The sequence below is a fragment of the Oryza brachyantha genome, chromosome 12, assembly GCF_000231095.2.
Source record: "Oryza brachyantha chromosome 12, ObraRS2, whole genome shotgun sequence".
NCBI lineage: Eukaryota > Viridiplantae > Streptophyta > Magnoliopsida > Poales > Poaceae > Oryza > Oryza brachyantha.
Window position 1 is genome coordinate 9,092,829 of NC_023174.2, and position 20,730 is coordinate 9,113,558.

The 20,730-nt window shown below is 39.6% G+C and overlaps 1 protein-coding gene and 2 pseudogenes across 1 annotated transcript; 2 read left to right on the forward strand and 1 right to left on the reverse strand.

The window, feature by feature from the left end:
• Positions 1 to 564: 564 nt before the first annotated feature.
• Positions 565 to 2,603, forward strand: LOC107305443. Its single transcript, XM_015843125.2, has 3 exons — positions 565 to 867; positions 971 to 1,393; positions 2,420 to 2,603. The coding sequence occupies exons 1-3, from the start codon at positions 862 to 864 to the stop codon at positions 2,474 to 2,476; spliced, it is 486 nt and encodes a 161-aa protein (XP_015698611.1). The 5' UTR covers positions 565 to 861; the 3' UTR covers positions 2,477 to 2,603.
• Positions 2,604 to 5,858: 3,255 nt separating this feature from the next.
• LOC102702904 lies at positions 5,859 to 8,533 on the reverse strand (annotated as a pseudogene).
• An 11,025-nt stretch (positions 8,534 to 19,558) lies between these two features.
• Positions 19,559 to 20,378, forward strand: LOC121055943 (annotated as a pseudogene).
• Positions 20,379 to 20,730: the final 352 nt, after the last annotated feature.

Consider the following 20,730-nt stretch of genomic DNA (forward strand, 5'->3'; position numbering starts at 1 on the left):
TTTTTATCACGTTTTATTTTTCAATATTAGCTTTTAAATTACTCAGAACACATATATAAAAATTTTATTTATAAATTATTATTATTACCCTTGGCTATCTCGAAATACAGTTCCTCTGTCGTAAAGTTAGACGGACATGGGTGGCTGACATACGATCCACGCTATCTATCCACCCACGTGTCAGCCACAGAATCCCCACCCGAGAGTACTCCTCCACACAAATATTGTAGTAGTATCGCCGCTCTGACCGTAATAACACCACCAGGCCGGCCTGTACCCAAGGAATGATCCCATCCACAGAGACAGACATAAAAACAGCGCAGTACCTGACGAGGACCCTTCCACAGCAACAACAACAACAGGGCCCGGCCCCACCCCCACGCCACTATCTGCAAACCCCCCTCTCTCCCACTCTACTACTAGTACGTATGAACGTACTCAACCCTGCATGCCACCACCCCCTACTATAGCTACTACCTGCAGCCTACTACCTGGCTAGGGCTAGCTAGCTACTACTACCACATACCTATCCTGCTCGTGGTAGCAGCAGTACACAGTGCACACTCCAGAGTCCAGAGGAAGAAGACGAGTCTGAAGCTCTGAACCGAACCAGCCTCCCTCTCGTTCAGATGAGATGCATGCATCGATCTGCGATCGCTCGCCCTCTCCGGTCATGCAATTCTGCCGATAAATACACGCGCGCGCATGCGTTCCGTTGCATCTCCGGCCACTGGCAATGGCATTCTCTTTCTGATTCTCCTGTCACTGCTCTACCTAGGCTCATCGTCTCGTTTCGTCTCCAGTGATCTGCACATCTCCACTTATAACTGCTGATCTCTCTGTCTGCGCTACAGGCCACAGATGGAGGTAAGTGAGGCTGCCAAGTTTAGCTTTTTATTTTCTGCAATTATCGTGAGGGGGTGTGTGTGTGTGGCTGCGATCGACTTGCCATGACCCCTGTGGGTTGCAGAAGGCGACGAGGAGGAGGCGACGGCGGCACGTGCCGGCGTTCGGGGAGTGGAACAAGAACTACGGCGATGAGCCGTGGCCGCAGGCCGGCGTCGGCGGCGTCGTCATCGTGGCGGAGCCGGAGCCGGAGGCCTGCAGCGAGGCGTGGTTCAGCTACCCCGGCCGGCCGACGTCGCGCAAGACGGTGGCGCCACCACCACCACCACCACGGGTGAAGGCGAGGAGGCCGGGGAGAGAGAGGCCTCGCGACGACGGCGGGAAGGGGAGGCTGCAGGAGGAGGCGGCGCCGAGGTTGTCCGATCACAGCTATGGGTTGGCGAAGAAAGCGGCCGTGCGGGAGTCGACGAGGCGGCCTGCGGTCGACGCCGACCTGTACCGTGTGCCGCCGCCGCCGCCGGACGACGTCGCCTGCAAACGGCCAAGGGTACGTACATCGCATGGATCATGGATGCATAGATGCAGGCAGGGTTCGCGTTACCACCGTAACCGCAACCGCGGTAACCGAGTTTAAATTTGAGGAGAATTTAAAAAATTTAAGAAAATTTAATAAAAAAAATATATGTTGTATATGTTGATATATAGTGTAGTTTTGTCAAAGAAATTAATGAAAAAAATATATTCCTGGCGTAATTAAAAATCATAAACGAGTATTTCGGAAAACAAAATTAAAAAATAGCCTATTGTAAGTAATATTTTATAGTAAGATGGTCAACAATATATTGTGTTGAGTCATTATTAATTTACACTAGACACTTGGGTACATAATGTTGAAATACAAATAGGATATATGAATAATATATATAGAGAAAAATTATACGTGTATTTTAGTAATAATAAGTAGTAGGTATAGTTGTGACGCAGTAATCAAAATGAAGTTGTCGTTACTTGTTATTAGAGTGAATTATTTGGTGAAGGGTAATATGTCGGTGTATGTTTGTATGTTGCAATATCAAGAATTTAGAAAATGTCATGTAAAATTTTCTTGTTTTCCTATAACATATCCTATTGTCATAAATATAGTCACAAAATATTTTTCTATTTTTCATATACTTTTTTAGATTTTTAAAGTTCTTTTTTGCATTTGACATCACATCCGCGGTCTTCTCGTGATAACCGCAGTTTTGGCTAAAAAACCGCGTGGTAAGCCACGGTAACCGCTGTTCTTATGTGTTGTTCCAACAAGTAGTTACTGCGATTTGCCACGGTTACCGTGTTTAAGCTGTGAAAACCGCATGCGTTTAAATTCAAATTTTTTAGATTCAAATTTATCACGGTTTTTATGATTTTTACGGTTACCGTGCGGAATCCGCGGGAGCGTGGTACCGCGGTGGCGGTAAGAGGAACCCTGGATGCAGGCGATCCGATCAACCACGAAATTTTCTTGTCTGTGATGGTACGACGTACGGCTTATGAACTGAAACTGGTTTCTCGTCTGTTTTTTTTTCTGCAGAAGAGGGCCGTGAGAGGCCTGTGGATGGGATGCCTCGGCCTCGACTGCGTTGCATGAAGGAAATTAATTTCTCTGTATTTTTCTCTTTTTTTTTTGTTCACTTTGAGTCTAGGCACCAAATCTCCTTGTTGTAATTGTCGTGGTTATCATCTTGTATGAGACTTAACTATTTTCTTCTTGATACAACGGGGGTCCTAAAAATTGTTTTTATTCTTGGCAAAAAATATTATCACGACTACGAAAACACCTATAGGTACTAATCGCTATCTAACTGTTTCAAAAAGACATTTATGACGTAGTTGACCATTTGTTTTATTAAAAGTTTAATGTAGTTAATATTTATTTTGTTGTGGTTTATTTATTACTAAATATATTTTAATCCTAACTTATATGTTTACATATCTAAACAAAATATTTTAACAAATACAATACTTAAATATGTGAAAAAAATCAAATGTATCATCTTCTTCGGAACTTTCACCACCGGAGTACCATCCTCCCGTGCATGCTTGTCCCCCAATTCTACCAATGCTTCTTGAACGACATCCTGTTCCAGTTCCTGATACACTTCTTATAGAAAGCATACCTTGATCCCTTTTGTCTTTTGCGATTCATGGCAACGTGGCCCTTCTTAGGCACTGTTTAGATCCCAAAATTTTTTGAGAGGATTGTCACGTCTAGATGTACGGTCACATATTTAAAGTTTTAAATGTAGTCTAATTATAAAATAAATTTTAGATCCGTCTAAAAATCACGAGATGAATCTTCTAAGTCTAATTAATCTATCATTAGCACATGTTGGTTACTGTAGCACTTATGGCTAATCATATCCTAATTAGGCTCAAAAGATTCATCTCACGATTTCCTCTATAACTGTTTAATTAATTTTGATATTCATCTATATTTAATGCTTTATTTACATGTCCAAAGATTTGATGTGATGTTGTTGAAAAAAGTTTTTGGAACTAGACAAGGCCGTCATGTTTAGTTCCCAAAATTCTTTCCTAAAAACATCACATCGAATGTTTAGACACTTAGCTAGATAGAACATTAAATATTGATGGAAATTAAAACTAATTACACACTTATGGAGAAAATCATGAGATGAATCTTTTAAACCTAATTAGTGCATGATTAGCCATAAGTGCTACAGTAACCAACATGTGCTAATGACGGATTAATTAGACTCAAAAGATTCGTCTCATGGATTCCAAGCGGAATCTGAAATTTGTTTTCTAATTAGACTACGTTTAATACTTCAAATGTGTGACCGTACGCGCCGATGTGACCCCTCTCCCAAAAATTATTGAAAATTAAACGGGACCTAAAATTGTTTTGACCTTGGCCTTTAAAGGAATGTTTTTTTCCTGCTTGTGAACAATCCTTCATCTTCGATTGAAAGAACCCTGATGTCGCCTAGAGGGAGTGAATAAGCAATTTAAACTTTTAAAACAAATGCAGAAGTAACAACACCTAATATAAGTTTTGTTGAGAACTAATGGACTTTCCATTTAATACTTACAAAATCTCTGTCAAGGACAGAGAAAGGTTATTACCTAATATTTTAAGTGTAATGAAAGTAACAACTAATAACAGAACTCCCCCTTAGTATCGACTAAATTTTTCTAAACACAGCAAGGCCTAAGCAAGCAAAATATGAAAGATATATCACAAGAAATATGTATATAAATTAAAAGGTGATCGAAAAAATATGAAAGATTATATATCGATGTCCCCAGCTAGCTCAATTAAGCATACAAGTAGATTAGTTAATAACAACATCATGCACGATATGAAATACAACAAGAACAAGCAAACCAAGAAAGAAGACACATGATTTGTTTTACCAAAGTTCGGATCTACCAATCTTAGTCTCCATTGAGGTGCCATAAAGGTTGGATCTCTTTCAACCCTTCTCATGAAATTGCACAAATACACTACATCATTTTTCCCATATGGACGCGCAATTGAAGCCTTCACAAACTTCCATGGTACACAACCACCTTGGGTGCTCATCGGCTGATGTGGACTAGTGTTCCTAATCTTCCGAAAGCTTCCAATAATCTTTCGATTTAGTGGAGTTGCGACAAAACTCGATCCGGCTTCTGAACGAACATGTCCTTTAGCCCCCAAAATCCCAGCAGCATGTCTCCTCTGGTTATCAACTGTGTCGAAACCCAGTTGGCCTCACCAAGAAGACTAATCCTTGCCTGCGAATTGAAGAACACAAAAAAGAACAAGAAACAACGCAACCAAATTACATATGAATATTAAACTCACAAGTTGGGGGTCTTACAAACCGAACGAACGACAAAACTATTATAAACAGATTAATCTAAGCAAAACCCAAACCCTAACTATGGTGTCTACTAATATATATATTTCAGGGTCGTGCAACCCCCTTGACCTAAGCCTAATGGACTCTAACATGACAAATGGCCCAAAGGCCCAAAATTCGGCGACGCAACACCGTGATAGATACTGAACATCAAATTATTTGGACGATTTCCATTGACTTGTAGTGAATTTGGACGTGGGATTAGAACCATTGGAAAGTTTATCTTCTTAGTTTTCCATCCATATAGGGTGTGTTTGGTTTGGGGATGGGTTAGAATGGGTTGGACCCATTCCTGTTTTTTTGGGTTGGAGCGATTCCATTTTTCTGTTTGGCTGAAGGGCTAGAGCGAGCTTATTTTCTGTTTGGTTAGAGGGATGGAAAGGGATGGAATGAACCTATGCTATGTCTGGATGGAGGAATTTTGGTAGGACGAGTAGGTAGAGTAATCTCCTCATATGCAATGGTGAGATTACCTTCTCACATTAGTTTATAAACTGAGAATAATTATGTGCATGCATTAGAGTTCATCTTGATGAAACAATGACGCAAACTATGCAATAATATTTGAGGGGTCATTAGAAGGACTTGACATGACAGAGGAAGTACAAAAGTTAAACAGAGAACTAATGTATAGAATAGAAAAAAATGAAGTCAATTGGATTACATTTGACAAAAATGAATATCAAAACGCTGATATATGTGTTATTTACATGTTTCCAGAGCCGAACCTCTAGTTTCAAAATAAACTAGGCAGGATTAAGCAGTACCTTTCAGCTAAAGATTCTTCTCAAATACCATTGTTGTGCATAGTAAATTAATTTATGACAAGCCAACTAGTTATCTTACAAGCTAATATTTCATATATATAGATACTTTTACAAGCTGGAATAATAATTCATATGTAGATAATATGTTGTAATGCGTACCACGTACTCTCTCATGTCATTCTCCCATTCCTAATGATCTCTCGAGCTTTTACCATTTCCATGATAATGTTGAATATTAAAATCATAACATTACCAGATGATAAAAATTCTTGCAAATAGATAATACATCAATACTTCACACATAAATAGCAGTTTTGAAACATTGACAAGCCAATCAATCCACATTCTCAATAATATAAGGATACTAAGTTCAAGACTTAAGGATAACAAGTCTTGCATATGAGGATAACAAGTTCAGGTTCTACATATAGGTAGCAATTCATGGCTTACACGTAATTGCTAATTTATGCCTTACACATAATGGCAACTTAGTCCATAGCAAAATAATTCTAAACCCATACATAACCTTACATGGAGCCAGGAAACTTCTCGCTAACATACATGGCAACCATGTCCAACTTGTTCTCGAATGGAAGATTGTTGAAAGCTCTAGCAATGTGAGGGTTAGCCACCAAGCATAGTAGTGAGAGATGTGGATTCGCTCAAAACCTCGAATGCTATTCAAGTTTTGAAACAAATCAATAGGAATGTCATTGTCAGGGATACCGGCCTTAGCTATAGCGGCGGCAAGCTTGTCACCAACTCTTTCAAATGCTCCAATCAGCCCCTCATCATCATGGCCACTTGTCTTGGCTTTCATTGGCTTACTTGTAGAAGATCTCTCATCATGATCCATGGTTGGAAGGCCATCATCCACGTCATGAATTTCAGTAGCAACATCATCGGTACCTAGAACTGAGCTAGAGTTCCTTGTATATTTTCTAGTAGCCATGGTGCTTCCAAAGATGGTAAGCATCTCACCATAGTTGACAAGAGGTTTATTAAAAAATTCTGCGTCGCCTTTGTGAGCCTAGCATGACATATAAGAACTTCATTATGAATGGATGGAATACAAATTGGTGTAAATAATTTCAGCAAGTTGGCAAAGTATACCTGCACATGATCAAGTGGTTGTCAGCTAGTGATATAATGAAATTATCTTCATCCCAAATGGCACCACTTACTTCCCTAAGTTTATTTATTTTTTGAAACCTTTTTCTCCATGTCTTCAAATGATTTGAAATCTGATCACTTGTTAAATCAATCATGAACTTCTCATTGAGAGCTCTAGCACATCCTCTGAGATGAACTTGTTTAAATCCAGATGAGGTCCTTGTGCCACAAGCCACTATGTTGGCCAAATGAGATAGCATGAAACTGGACATAGCTAATGTCCATGAAGCATGATTGGTCCCTACCTGCGTAGCAAAATAAAAAAAATTAGCACACAATGTCCATAAAAACCAATTTTAGAACACCATGTGTACATAAAAATTAAAATCAGCACACCATATCTCCAAGATAATGAAATCAGCACACCATATGTCCACAAATATGAGTTCACCACACCATATGTCCACCATACAAATGAAATACAACTTGTCCATACAAATGAGATACAAATACTAAAGCTACACTGTCTTACAGATGAGATACAAATACTAAAGATACAAGTGGTTTATAGAAGTAAAATTCAGCAAATACTAAAGTTATTTTATTAATGTGCAACGTGGTTTTGACGGTCCGCCCACATCTGATCAGCAAGCCCCTGCCTGAATTGAACCATCCCTGCATGATCCCTTGGCACACCACTTGATGTGTCGTCATTTTCATTTATCACTTCATTTGGACCAAGTACAAACTCATCTATTCCATCATTTATGACCCAATTATGAATAATGCAGCAAGCTACAAAAATACCTATTTGAGATGGTCAGGGAAAAATGGAGTGGCATCATCAAGAATTTTGAATCTCCTCTTTAATGACCCAAATGCACGCTCAACTGTAACACGGAGGGAAGAATGCCTAAGGTTAAACAACTCCTTCTCATTTTGCACTAGATTATTCCCCCACTCATTTAAATGGTACCGGACACCACGAAAAGGTAGCAAAAGTCCTGGTTTAGCTCCATATCCAGCATCAACTAGGTAGAATTTTCCTATCATATGATGTAGAGGTTGTCATATTTCTAAATATCAATAGTTGACTAATAGAAAATTGATGCACTAAATTAATCTATTACCTTGTGGAACACGAAGGCTATTTTCTCGTTCCAATGCATCATTTAAAACTACGGTGTCATCTGCTGTCCCCTCCCAACCAACCAAGACATATGTGAACCGAAGATCAAAATCTACGGCTACCATTACATTGTGTGTTGCATGTTTCTTTCTACCACGAAAAGACAACTCCATATTCTTCAATACAGATGCTCTAACATGTGTGCCATCAATAGCTCCAATACAATCCTATTTTATATTCAACATCTCATAAGAGTAGGAATCATATAGGTTTAAACAAATAACAAATTAAACATAGACATACGATGAATCTTACACCTTAAAATAAGGATCCCATCTTTGGTTACCTGCTATTTTAGGTGGGGTGTCCAATGATGGGGCCTTGATTAATTCACCTCGGAGTTCACCAACAGCATGAAGTACTTTATTGAAATACCGACTAACTGTTTCTCCAGATCTTGCAAAATTAGCACCAACTACCCTATTTCTAACGTTGTGTCCTACTCTATGTAGAAACATAGCTACCTGTTCCTCAATAGACATGTGGATGGTATCTTCAAGCAAGGCACAATCTCTAAAAAGTTTATAAAACCTAAAGAAAGAATCTTTTCTAAGTCTCAGCATGTCAACACATAATATATTATTTCCCCAAATTGTTGTGTCTAGGTACTCAATTCTTATCCTATCCCTTTCATCCATCGGACCATGTTTAATACCTTCGCTCCTTACCACTCTCTTTCTTTTTCTATACTCAATTATTATGGCCATCATAGACAACAACATATTTGCAGCTACTGCATAAATTAAAAGCTTCGTTCTCTTATTCATCTACAATACAACAACAAAATAAAATAAACAATTGCTACCATATCATCTCAAGCACAAACAAAATAAAATAAACAGTTGCTACCATCATCTCAAGCACAAACATGACATCTAAAATTAGTTGGCATCATCAAAAATTAATTTGCTAGATCTGTGAATACATTGCCTAAATAAACAACAAATAGATTCTCAACTGGTTTTCATGTCTTCTAGGTCCATTCACCTCATGAGAAAATAAAAATAGCACAGATCTAAAATATTCATGGCTAGGGTTTACCTTCACAGTGCATGAATTGAGAATAAAGGTTGAAGTCGTCAGCCTTCTTTCCTTCCTTCCTCACCTGCATCATTAGGAGCAAGATTGAGGAAGAGAGACAGAGAAGAGATGGAAGTGTGGGAGGAGACAGAGAGGGAGGCAAAGAGGGGAGGAGGCAGAGAGGGAGGCAGCGGGAGGAGACAGAGAGGGAGGCGAAGAGGGGAGGAAGCAGAGAGGGAGGCAGCAGGAGGAGGCAGAGAGGGAGACGGCAGGAAGGAGGGAGAGAGGGAGGCGGCAGGAGAAGGCAGAGAGGGAGGCGGCGGGAAGGAGGGGGAGAGGGAGGCGAAGAGGGGAGGAGGGAGGGGGAGGGGAGGGGAAAACCTGATGGCTGAGGGGAGGGGCACTTGACGCCGACACCGGACTTCCTCTCCCCGCGCCGTGTGACACCGACGAGGCAGAAGAGTTGGATGAGACAGAAGAGGGGCGCACCGAACAGAAGGAGAAGAAGAGGAGCTGTGCGACGGTGATTTTCCATGGGGCAGTGACTCTCGCGTGGGCCCCTTCACGTTCGCGCGCCGTAGCCGTGGATGGGTTGGCGCGGTCCGGCAAAATTTCACGGACTGTCCCGCCCCGGATCTGGGGGTATATTCCCTCCTGGGTCCGACCCACTCCTTCTGGCTCCCAAACCCAAAATCGGGTTGGCTCCATCCCAACCCATGAAATCCTCCCAACCAAACACATCCATAAAGAGTGCCCCAATCCCGAGTTTGTATGCGACCTGGGCATATGTTTTAGAGTAGACTGGTTATGGACACCGAATCGTACTCGAAGTGAACTTAGTTTGGGCCTCCATCTTGATTTGGACGCCTTTTACTGGTCCTCCACTCCTCTAAGTCCCTCCATAAGTGTCTCTTTGCCATCTCCATTGTTCCTAATCAAAATATAATCATTAGGTAGCAATCTATTCTCAAAATCATATAGAGAAGAACTAAAAAATGAGCTCACATATTCATTCAGTTGTCACGAACATTGAATGATCAATGGAGGATTGTTGTGTATATTTGAAGGAGTTATGTCCTCATCACCAACGACTTTTAGCTGTCTAGGAGACCTTGGTCTCCAAGAGTAACAAACACAGTGACAAATTGCTTGATATGACCTCAAGATTTCAAATCAATGGACTAAGCACTAGCTCTCAACTTCTTAATCTCTCAATCCAACTCTATTCTCTTCTCAAATGCCCCTCACAAAGAGATACCACTAAGGTAGGGGAATGAGAGTGAGCTATTTGGCTTTGGATATACGTTTTCCTTTAAAATAACAACCACAAAGGAAGGATGAAAGGGATCAATGAGTTTATAAAGTAGAGACACTTTAAAACTAGTCGTGACACACATAATGGAAATTTTCTTAATTCAAATGGAACTTCCGTTCTATTCAAACAAAACTACAACGGTCAAGACTAGAAGATCTCGATTTGACATTTTGCACATAATGAAAATTATGTTGAAACCTAATTGAAATTTGTTATTTTCTTAACAGAGGCAACATAACCGAATCTAATCTAAATGGAACTTCCGTCAAGAATTAATAGAACTTTTGTCCTTACCAAAACTTCTGTCCTTTTAATAGAACTTCCGATGTTACTCAGGTAAACAGGCATAACTCTTTGCTCGGAAGTCTGTTTGCGATAATCTTAAACTCTATGGAAAGCTCACTGAGAGGGATACCCAATCAAACCTAAACCAAGCTCTAAACCTACTCAAAGAATATATCAAAACTAGCATCACCTGAACACACTAACATTGCATCCCTCTCAATAGTTCGACATTCCTATACCCAAAACTAAATAGAAGGACATATGAATATGAAGATAAAAATATTCACATATATCATAGAGGATAAAAAGGAGTTACTTCTATACCTTGAACCCATAGGAGAAATAATCTAGAAAAAAATGAATTTAATTTAGCACATAACTATCACAATTTCCATTTTCGTATCCAAACAAGACTATACAAATAAATACTCATAAAAATATTGGTCTCTTATAAATGGATTTGTCATTAATCACCAAAACCAAAATAATTGCACTTAAACTTTCATCATCATCATGTCCACCTTCAATCTAGGCCTTAAAACCAAGCAAAAGCTCATGTGCGGTGATCGTCCCAAGAAGATAGGTTAGAGTAATGTTGTTCAAGTCACCTTGAGAGACGTATGTCACGAGCATATTGTATCTCTTGGGCAACACATGAAGCCTATTTCCTCCAACTTCTTTGTCTTTGATGTTGGAGCATGGGCCTTGAAGCTTGGTCACAATCTTGTTCATGTGAGAAAACATTTTGCTAGTATTTTCATCTCTTTTCATCTCAATGGAATCAAAATCTTCCTTCACCACATAGATTTAGCCTCATGAACATTCTTTGTGTACTCATGGATCTCCTCAAGAGGCTTCCCTATATCACAAGCATTCCTAACGTGATTAAACACTTTATTGATCAAGGCACTATAAAGAGCTATGTAAACTAGGACATTGTAATGGATATTATTACACTCCACTTTACTTGAATTGAAGGGATCAAGTGGTTCATCGTATCCACCGACAACAACTCTCTTTACATTAAGATTCATAACTCTAGGATGCGAGATATATGAGCCTTCCAATATGGATAGTCTTTTGCCATGAAAGATGGGCGCCCCTCTGTAGATTAAATCCTTTGCATCTATCTCTTTAGGTGGTGAAGCCAATATCCAAAAGAGTCTAGGCTCTGATGCCACTTGTAAGGATCAAAGAGGTTATGAAGGAGGGTCAATAGAAATTTTAATACACATGTCCAAATTTATCGTACATAAAACATAAGTTAACTTAAGTGTCAAAATTGTGTGAGAGCCCAAGCTTTGTAACATATAGCCTTTTGTAACAATTCTACTAACTCTGGGTGAAAAGACAATAGGAAGAACATAAATTAACTATGAGGAAAGTAATAACAAGAGAAGGAACGCATAGCGAGTTTTTCTCAAGGTATCAAAGATCAACTATCAACACTAATCCTTATCGGAGCACTAGACATAACTCCTTTGGTCACAAGGTCCAAAGGTGCTCTCATAAGTGTGATTCTTCTCTGTTCTAGAGGATGAATCCCAAACCCTTCAAATCCTTTTGGTTCTCCCACAAAGCTTCTGAGAGAAAACTGAAATCTACTCCAAGGCCATTGAGGCACACCGAGATACCAAAAATAACCAGAGATTATCCTCATTTTAAGAACTAAGCATATGAAACTCGGTTGATGTACACTTGGCTACTAGAGATTCAAGAACAAGCATTAAGGGCTTATGTGGTTCACACAATTGCAAAATCATAGGAATAAGAAAAGTATAAGATTGAGGTGTCATTGCAACTTCAATACAGAGAAAATTTTCCATGAGGCCTCACCTCATGCTAAGAATCTTTTGAAAATTCAGTCACCACAACACAATCCTAAGTAATTGGCTAGGGTCCATTCTTGTGGAATGAATGGTATTTTCAGGGAAATTTTTTTTGAGGTTTCAATTCCTGCAAAATTCCTTTGAAAATAATTTGAACTGAATAAGCCCTAAGGCTGAGAAGGATGAGGATCAACTAAAGGAGTTGTCAAAAGACACCAAACAGTCCAATAGATCAAGTACATATAGGCAAAACCAAGCCAAATAGTCGTCAATGACATGTTGACGTAAAAAATGTGATCCGACATGTCACACATGAAGGCCTGAAAGTCGTTTCTCTGAATGCTCCAGTGCAATACCTAAATTCATAGAAGGTGCGTGGGCGTGCCTGTCATTTTGATCCTGCAATTGACAAGGTGAAGAATAAAACAAGCCGATTGCCTATCGAGCCGGTAGGCAACAAAATATCTAGCCGATCGAATGTTGATGTCGCAACGTTTAGCTGATAGGCGAGACAATGGACTGTTGAAAGCACGGATCGGCTGTAAACTTGATAGAAATAGACTTGAATAATTAAACAAACAATGAATGCTTTGCTGCGATCGGCTAAATTCAATTTGCATGTAATCCTCACAAGCCGATGCAGTCAATCTAAGTAAATCAAGTCGATTGGTGTAAAAATAATGTAGTAAGGCAATCGGCTACTCTATTGATATAAATATCCTGAACATGTAGATCAACAAATATCATCGGCTATAAATGACTGATAAACAACCAAGATCTATAAATATCTAGCCCAGATTGCTAAGAATAATCATAGAAGATCAAACCCAACCGAGACAATTCAAGATTATACCTAGCAATGTCAGAATAGATACTAAATAGATCTAGATTGCTATCAAGCCGATGAGCCGATGACTGATAACTTATCGACTGGTACTCTGATAAAACAATGAGCAAAATATATTAATCTGATATAAACCATCTAATAAATGCAATCTACTAGATCAGACCGAACCGAGACAGTACTAGATTGTATATGTCAAATAGCAAATATCAAACCAACCTAGATCGTCCAAAGTGGTCGACTAGATCAACTCAAAACACGAAAGTGATCTAAGCTGAAACTGATATGATAACTAGCAATTGCACAACCAGATTAGAAGATCAGACCGAACCAAGACAGTTCTAATCTACTTGATACGATTACCTTGGCTGCGGAACGTGGGACTTACCCCTCCACCGGGGATCGAGACGATGCAGCTCCGCGTCAGGTGCCAAGTTCCATCGGTGTTGAAACCTTGGTGAAGAGGGTGACGATGCGGCGAAAGTAGTTGATCTAAATTATGATGTAGATGGCTTACAATCACTCCGGAAATATATATTTATACCCTCAGGTGGATAGTAGTCCATGTCGGACACAACACATGACTCCTAATAGATAAAAGGAAATAACAAACTCTATCTCTAATATGACACACGTTTCCTAATAGATAAAAAAACAAACAAGTCCCGATCGGACTCTAACTCTCTTAGAGATAAAGCAAAAATCCTAAACTTAACTCAAACTACCAGATAGAATTAAGTTACACGGACTGTGATTATTCCCGAATCTATCTGCATGATTTCTAGGTCCAATCAGACTCCTTTTCCTTTCGAGTCAAACTCCATCGGTTGTATCCGTGTCGTATTCCAATTGCTTCGTATCCGATTGCCCTATTTCCTATCCGATTTGGTCATTAATCTCGTTTTAGTTTCCAATGGCAATTTTCCAAATTCTGTCGTTAACATGACTAATGCAAAACCAACTAAAATTCAATAGAGCCGATCAGTAATGTATAACTAAGTAGCTAGATTTTATGCCTTTATATTATGTCTATCCATTGTTAAAACAATTTTTATACATAGTAATGCAGACAGGTATGCTCGAGAGCAAGACAAAAAAAAGCCACCATAGTAGAGGATTCCCAACGTGTCCAAACATGCCATCGCTATTTAACCTTGCTCCATATTAACCCATATGCGTATTTATAGTTCTTAGACATGATATTGGGAGTTATCATATTTTTATATACAACGTTTTATACCTCTAATTACTACTACCTCTATTGCAATATAACTGTATTGTGGATTTCCCTATCCATTATTTTACCGTTTGTCTTATTTGAATATTTTATGATTTTTTTAATAAAAATAGTCACACATAAATAGCTATTCATGTTTTATCATCTAATAAAAATTATTAATCATAATATTTTTAAAATAAGATACATGATCAAACATTGAATATAAACAATGTAGAACTGCATTTATTGTGGGATGGACAGAGTATATATATATATATATATATATATATATATATATATATATATATATATATATATATATATATATATATATATATATATATATATATATATATATATATGAAGGTACTAAACTTACATCAAGGTACCAAGTTTTGTACTAGAAATATTTCAAAATTTATTTATATATATATATACCTATTATAAATGCTAATACTGTTTCCGTCACCCGTCGCTCTCTGAATCTCCTAACAATAATGTGCATTGCGCTCAACTTCGAAACAAAATCAGCTTGGTGGCGCGGTGGAGAAGGCGCTTCACCCCGAATCCGGAGATTCCGTAATTGGCTAATTAATTAACAGAGAAATTAGTGGTTGATGGCTGATTAATTTACTAATTAATATAACAGAGAAAATTAGAGGATGACTAAATAATTAATGAAATTTAGATCAGAATTTAGTTGTTGGTTTTTATTATCAAATATATTAGTCATCTCCAAAACCGTTGTTGCAACACGATTCACACTCGACCTTAGTAAAGAAAAGCTTTGTAACACAATGGTTAAGGCATTGGTCATTAACAGCTTGGTACAAATGTATATTTTTTTATCTTTTACTAGCAAGTACATTTTTGATTTTTTTTGTCTTTTATATGAATACAAATCTATAATCAATAATGTTGGAGGCTGAGCTCCTCGAGCGGGAGTTCGGTGAACCCCTTTTTAGTTTGGCCTAGGGGTGCAAAATTAGGTCCGTGAAAACCTTGTGATCAAGAAGGGATGCAAGGAGAGTTATACAGAGTCGGGCCACCGAGAGGCGTAATACCTTACTCCTATTGCTTGTGCACTATCTGAGTGAATGCGTACAAGTGTCTATGGGGCCCAAAAAGTCCCCTTTCTCTATGGGGCAGGGCCTCCTTTTATAGTAGGGAGGGGACACCACAATTGTCAGATTTTTACCAACTCCTAGGCATAGGCTATCATCACGCTCCTGCTAAGAGCCCCCTGCCACGTTCGGATGGTGGCGTGGCGCCATGCCACCCCTGTTCAATCCCATCTGTCAGAGGGTAGGTGATGTGAGCAGTCGTGCTATTCTTGTTTGGTCCCATCAGTCAGTGAGTTGGCGGAGGGGATGGTCACGCCTCTTCTTGCCTTGTCCCATCAGTCAGTGCCTCGGCCTTGGGACCGGCGACCGTTTTGGACAACGGGGCAGCCGCTTCTCTCTCCGTAGCTATCCATCGCATTAAATGCGACGACGACAGACTTGGAGCAGGCACCCTGAAATGATAAGGGATCGCTGCCCTACCAAGGATACCCGCTCTCTCCCAACCTCTTTTTTGTGGGGGTAATAGGAGACTCATACGTGCCTGCACGGCATTTAATGCGGTGCAGACACACGCCTTTGCCCATCACATGAGCCGCGCGTGCTCCCGCCTCTCTCCCATCATAATGAATATGGTGGTTGAGTTTCAAGGTTGCGCCCTCCTATCATATAGATCCCACGGCGCCTTAGGGGCACACCGCGGGGGTTAGGGTGCCCCGACCCCTTCGCTCGGCCGGCCACTCTTTGAGCCCGGCCTTGGGGACGCGCGTTCCTTGGGGCCCGACCCCTTTCCCTCTCGGGCCTGGGAGTCTCTGGGCCTACAGCCGCCACATGCCAACCTCGCAGGGGACCCTCGGGCTCATATCTTCAACAAGTAATATTTCTTTTTACCTTTTATATCCAATATAAATCTATAATCAATAAAGTTTGAATGCCATTGTATGTTACCACACTTTTTTTATTTCTAACTCAACACGCAATTTTTTTCAAAAAATATTTTCAAAATTTATTTTAATTTGTATAATGAAAATTAACGTAACCCGGTGCAACGCATGAATATTTTTTCTAGTACATATATATATGATGATAAATTACCCTAAAATTTTTAGCGTAAGATTTGGTATTCAGTTGTATTTTCTTAAGTACTATAAATATTTTCTATATAGTGTCCCACCAAATTTCTTTGATACTAGTTCCTCAAGACTCCAACTATTCCATCTATTCCAAAATAAGTGGAGCATTCTAGTTCAAATTTCAGCTAGAAAGCTACAATTATTTTGGGTCAAGGAAACTACCGAGTTTCAATTCATTTATAAGAGAATCCAATAGTCAGGGAAGCTATATATATTTGGCATGCCAAGTCTGAATTTTGCTCGTGAAAATAGAAATGGGAGATACAAAAGTTGCAATCTTTGGAATTTTTTTTGAGAAATATTATTATTTTAATGGAAAATCGTAAAATTAGAGGCCGTCTGCGAAAAATCGCAAAATTAACAGCCCTGTCAAAATGTGGACGTACTACGGGGGCCTGTCGAACACCTAATGTTAGACTGGTGGCTTTTCGAACAGCACAAGACCGATAGGCCACCCAACCTCCCCTATCGAACTACAAAACATCGATTGGATTGGACCCCCAACAGCCATCTCTTGACCCCTGTCAAACTTCCATTGTTTGATAGGCCCTGTCGACTTTTGGCCATTCGATATGTACCCTATCGATCTCCGGCCGTTCGACAGGTTACTAATTTTACGATTTTTCATGGACAACTCCCAATTTTACGATTTTCTATTAAAATAATAATATTTCTCAAAAAAATTCGCGATCTTTGTCCTAGAGTTTTTCTCCATTTTTTCCCTCACTTTCATGCCCATTCTATCAAAAAAATAGATTTTTTTAATCTTTTTTTCTTCCATGCATAAGAACTAAGGGCGTGTTTAGTCGGTGAAATGAAAATTTTTGTATGTCACATCAGATATTTAATTGGATGTCGGAAGATCTTTTTGGACATGAATAAAAAAATAAATTTCACGGCTAGCCTGTAAACCGCAAGACAAATCTTTTGAGCCTAATTAATCTGTCATTAGCGCATGTGGGTTACTACAGCACTTATGGCTAATCACGTACTAACTAGGTTCAAAAGATTTGTCTCACGATTTCTCACATAACTGTGTAATTAGTTTTTTATTTTATCTATGTTAAGTACTCTATTTAGGTGTCAAAAGATTTGATGTAATGTTTTTGAGTGAAAATTTTTGGGAACTAAACCACCCCTAAGGCCGCTTTCGGCATGTCCCTCTAAGTTAAGTTATCACCTTATTTTTCGCATGCACACTTTCCAAATTGCTAAACGGTGTATTTTTTTAAAAAAATTTCATAGGAAAGTTGTTTTAAAAAACCATATTAATTTATTTTATACTTTTTTAATAATTAATGATTGATTAATTATGTGTTAATCTATTGCTCCGTTTTTCGTGTAGGGATAAGTTAACTTAGTATCTACGAAACGAACGCGGCCAAAGAAACACGGCAATCAGAACGGAAGCAAGTTTCTCTTCGCCGACTTCCATAAGCCGCCCTCTGGCTACATGCCATACGCGGCGCGTATGGTCATCACCTGATGCCCCTGATCCCAAATCCAAAGTCAACACTCCCTTTCGTGTTTCTTTGACTTCACACGTACACGTATAGCATCTGCAACGCAGCTCTGCTTCATGGTCGTGTTTTCTATCGCCGCGTGCATGCCAATGCCACGAACCTCACCATTCTGCCGCCCATGCACATGCAATGCTACAGCACAGCGTCGAACACAATTCAATTCCTCTGCCCTGCACCTGGCCCCATCTCGCTAGCTAGCTAGCTGCTGTGCAGAGTACACAGTAGTATAGAATTACGAGGGTCGTCTTAGCCTTATTTTTAAAAAAAAACTAATTTACACATAAAACTTTTATACACGTATTCGTAACAATATAAAAAACAAAGCTGTATAATAAACTTTAGTAAAAAAATTAGAAAACAACTTTAAATTTAAATTTAAAATTAAAAATTAAAATTTTAGTTTATAAGTACAGGCGAGAACCAGAGGTGTATAGTAGTCCTACTGTACTAGTAGCAGATAGCTAGCACCCCAAACCTCATTCCTTTCCTTTCTCCACTTGAATGCCTGCCTGATCCATCGATCTCCATCCCAACACAGTGTACATCTCCTCTACTTATGTCATCGTCCAGGCTCTCACTGCCTCGGCACACTTTTGCATTCTTTTTTAAGGCCCCCTTTAGTTCCAAAAAATTTCTTCCAAAAACATCGTATCAAATTTTTGGACACCTAAATAGAATATTAAATATAGATAAATCGAAAAACTAATTATACAGTTACGTGAGAAATCATAAGACAAATCTTTTGAGCCTAATTAGTTTATCATTATCCATAAGTGCTACAGTAACTCACATGCGCTAATGACGGATTAATTAAGCTCAAAAGATTCGTTTCGTGGTTTCCATACCAGCCGTAAAATTCGTTTTTTCATTATTGTCCGAAAACCCCTTCCGACATCTGGTCAAACGTCTGATGTGACATGTAAAAATTTTTATTTCACCAACTAAACACCTTAGGCCCCGTACGTGTAGTTCCCAAAATATTTTCTCCAAAAACATCATATTGAATCTTTGGATATCTAAATGGAGCATTTAACATCGATAAAACAAAAAACTAAATGGAGCATTAAACATCGATAAAACAAAAAACTAATTGCATAGTTAAAAAATTCTTGAGACGAATCTTTTAAGCCTAATTAGTCCATGATTAGTCATAAGTGCTACAGTAACCTACATGTACTAATGACAGATTAATTATGCTCAAAAGATTCGTCTAATTATTTTCAATCGAGCCATGAAATTTTTTGTTTTATTCGTGTCCGAAAACCCTTCCGGATCAAACGTCCGATCGCAATAACCAAAAATTTTCTGTTCGCCCACTAATCACCCTCTTACCTTTCTCGCGCGATCATATCCCGAATTTTTTTCCTGCGGTTATAAGTACTTGCACAGCTGCGCATCCATCTATCCCCGTCCAGTCCATCCAGCCACTGCCCATCTCACTCTCCTGCTAGCTAACCACTGCATCTTCGCGACGTCTTCTTCCTCTTCTTCTTCTTCCTCTTCTTGTTCTTCTTCTTCCTGCATTCTGTCTGTCTGTCTCCCCTGCTGCACCCACCGAAATGGATGTAAGTGATTGATCGTGCATTACGTGCAATGATGGTTAATTAGTTCTGTTGTATATAGTGAGTATGTCTAAGGTACGTTGCGTGCGTGCAGACGGCGAGGCGGCGGCCGCGGCGCGTGCCGGTGTTCGGGGAGTGGAACTACTACTACGGCGGCGACGAGCTGTCGGCAGCGTGCTACGGCGGCGGGGCGCCGGAGGACAAGGAGGAGGCCTGCAGCGACGTCTGGTTCAGGTACTCGCCGGCGCCGCGCAGGGAGCCGACGCCCAGGAAGGCCAGGAGGAGGAGGGATCAGAAGCACGCCGGCGGAGGCAAGCGGAGGCCGGCCAGGACGACGTCGTCGTCGGACTCCGGGGCTGCGACGGCGACACACAGTACGCCGGCCAAGCAGGCCACGGCCGCAGAGAAGGTGGTGGCACCACGGCGGCGTCCACCTGTCGACGCCGACCTGTACCAGGTTCCCCCGCCGGAGTTCTTGCCCGGCGAGCCGAGACGAAGGGTATATATATGCAGATGCTTCCTGAGTTGTGTCTTGTGTGCTATATATACACCATCATCTATTAATTTTTATCATATTTATAAAATAACCTTTAAATTTTTAAAATTAAATTTCTAAGTTTTTTTTATCGTAATTTATTTTTTAGCCTATATAATTTGCCTTTTGGAACTTTGACTGTGTATGCAAGCTGATGTGTTGTCGCTGCTTGCAGAAGAAGGCCGGGAGGAGCATGTGGAAGGGCTGCTTGGGCCTCAGCTGCTGAACTGCATCCTGTCGCCTGAATAAACCAAGTTCAATTTATGTGCACTTAATTTTTGCTCATTTCTTTCTGGTCTTAGATTGACCTCTTTTATATCTAGTTCACTTGTTTAGGTTTATCTTGTGTTTTTTCGTTAATTGCTTTCTTACTGTCTAGCTGAGCTGCACTGTAATTTACTTTTTGTTGGACTGTACAACACCGTCAGATTGTCCTGCATATGTAAAGAATATCCATGCACGAGTAATAATAACTAATCTTTCTTAAGCCTTTGCTATTAGCTTTATGCTTAAGTGCATGTTATTAAGGGGTGATTATTTCGGTTTTTAGGGAAAAAACTAAAAAATATATTTCTAAA

Bases quoted from the DNA above. Each gene is read 5' to 3' on its own strand.
- LOC107305443 (XM_015843125.2), top strand. The intron at 1,394-2,419 runs GTACGTACATCG...TTTTTTCTGCAG, and splicing joins TCGCCTGCAAACGGCCAAGG to AAGAGGGCCGTGAGAGGCCT.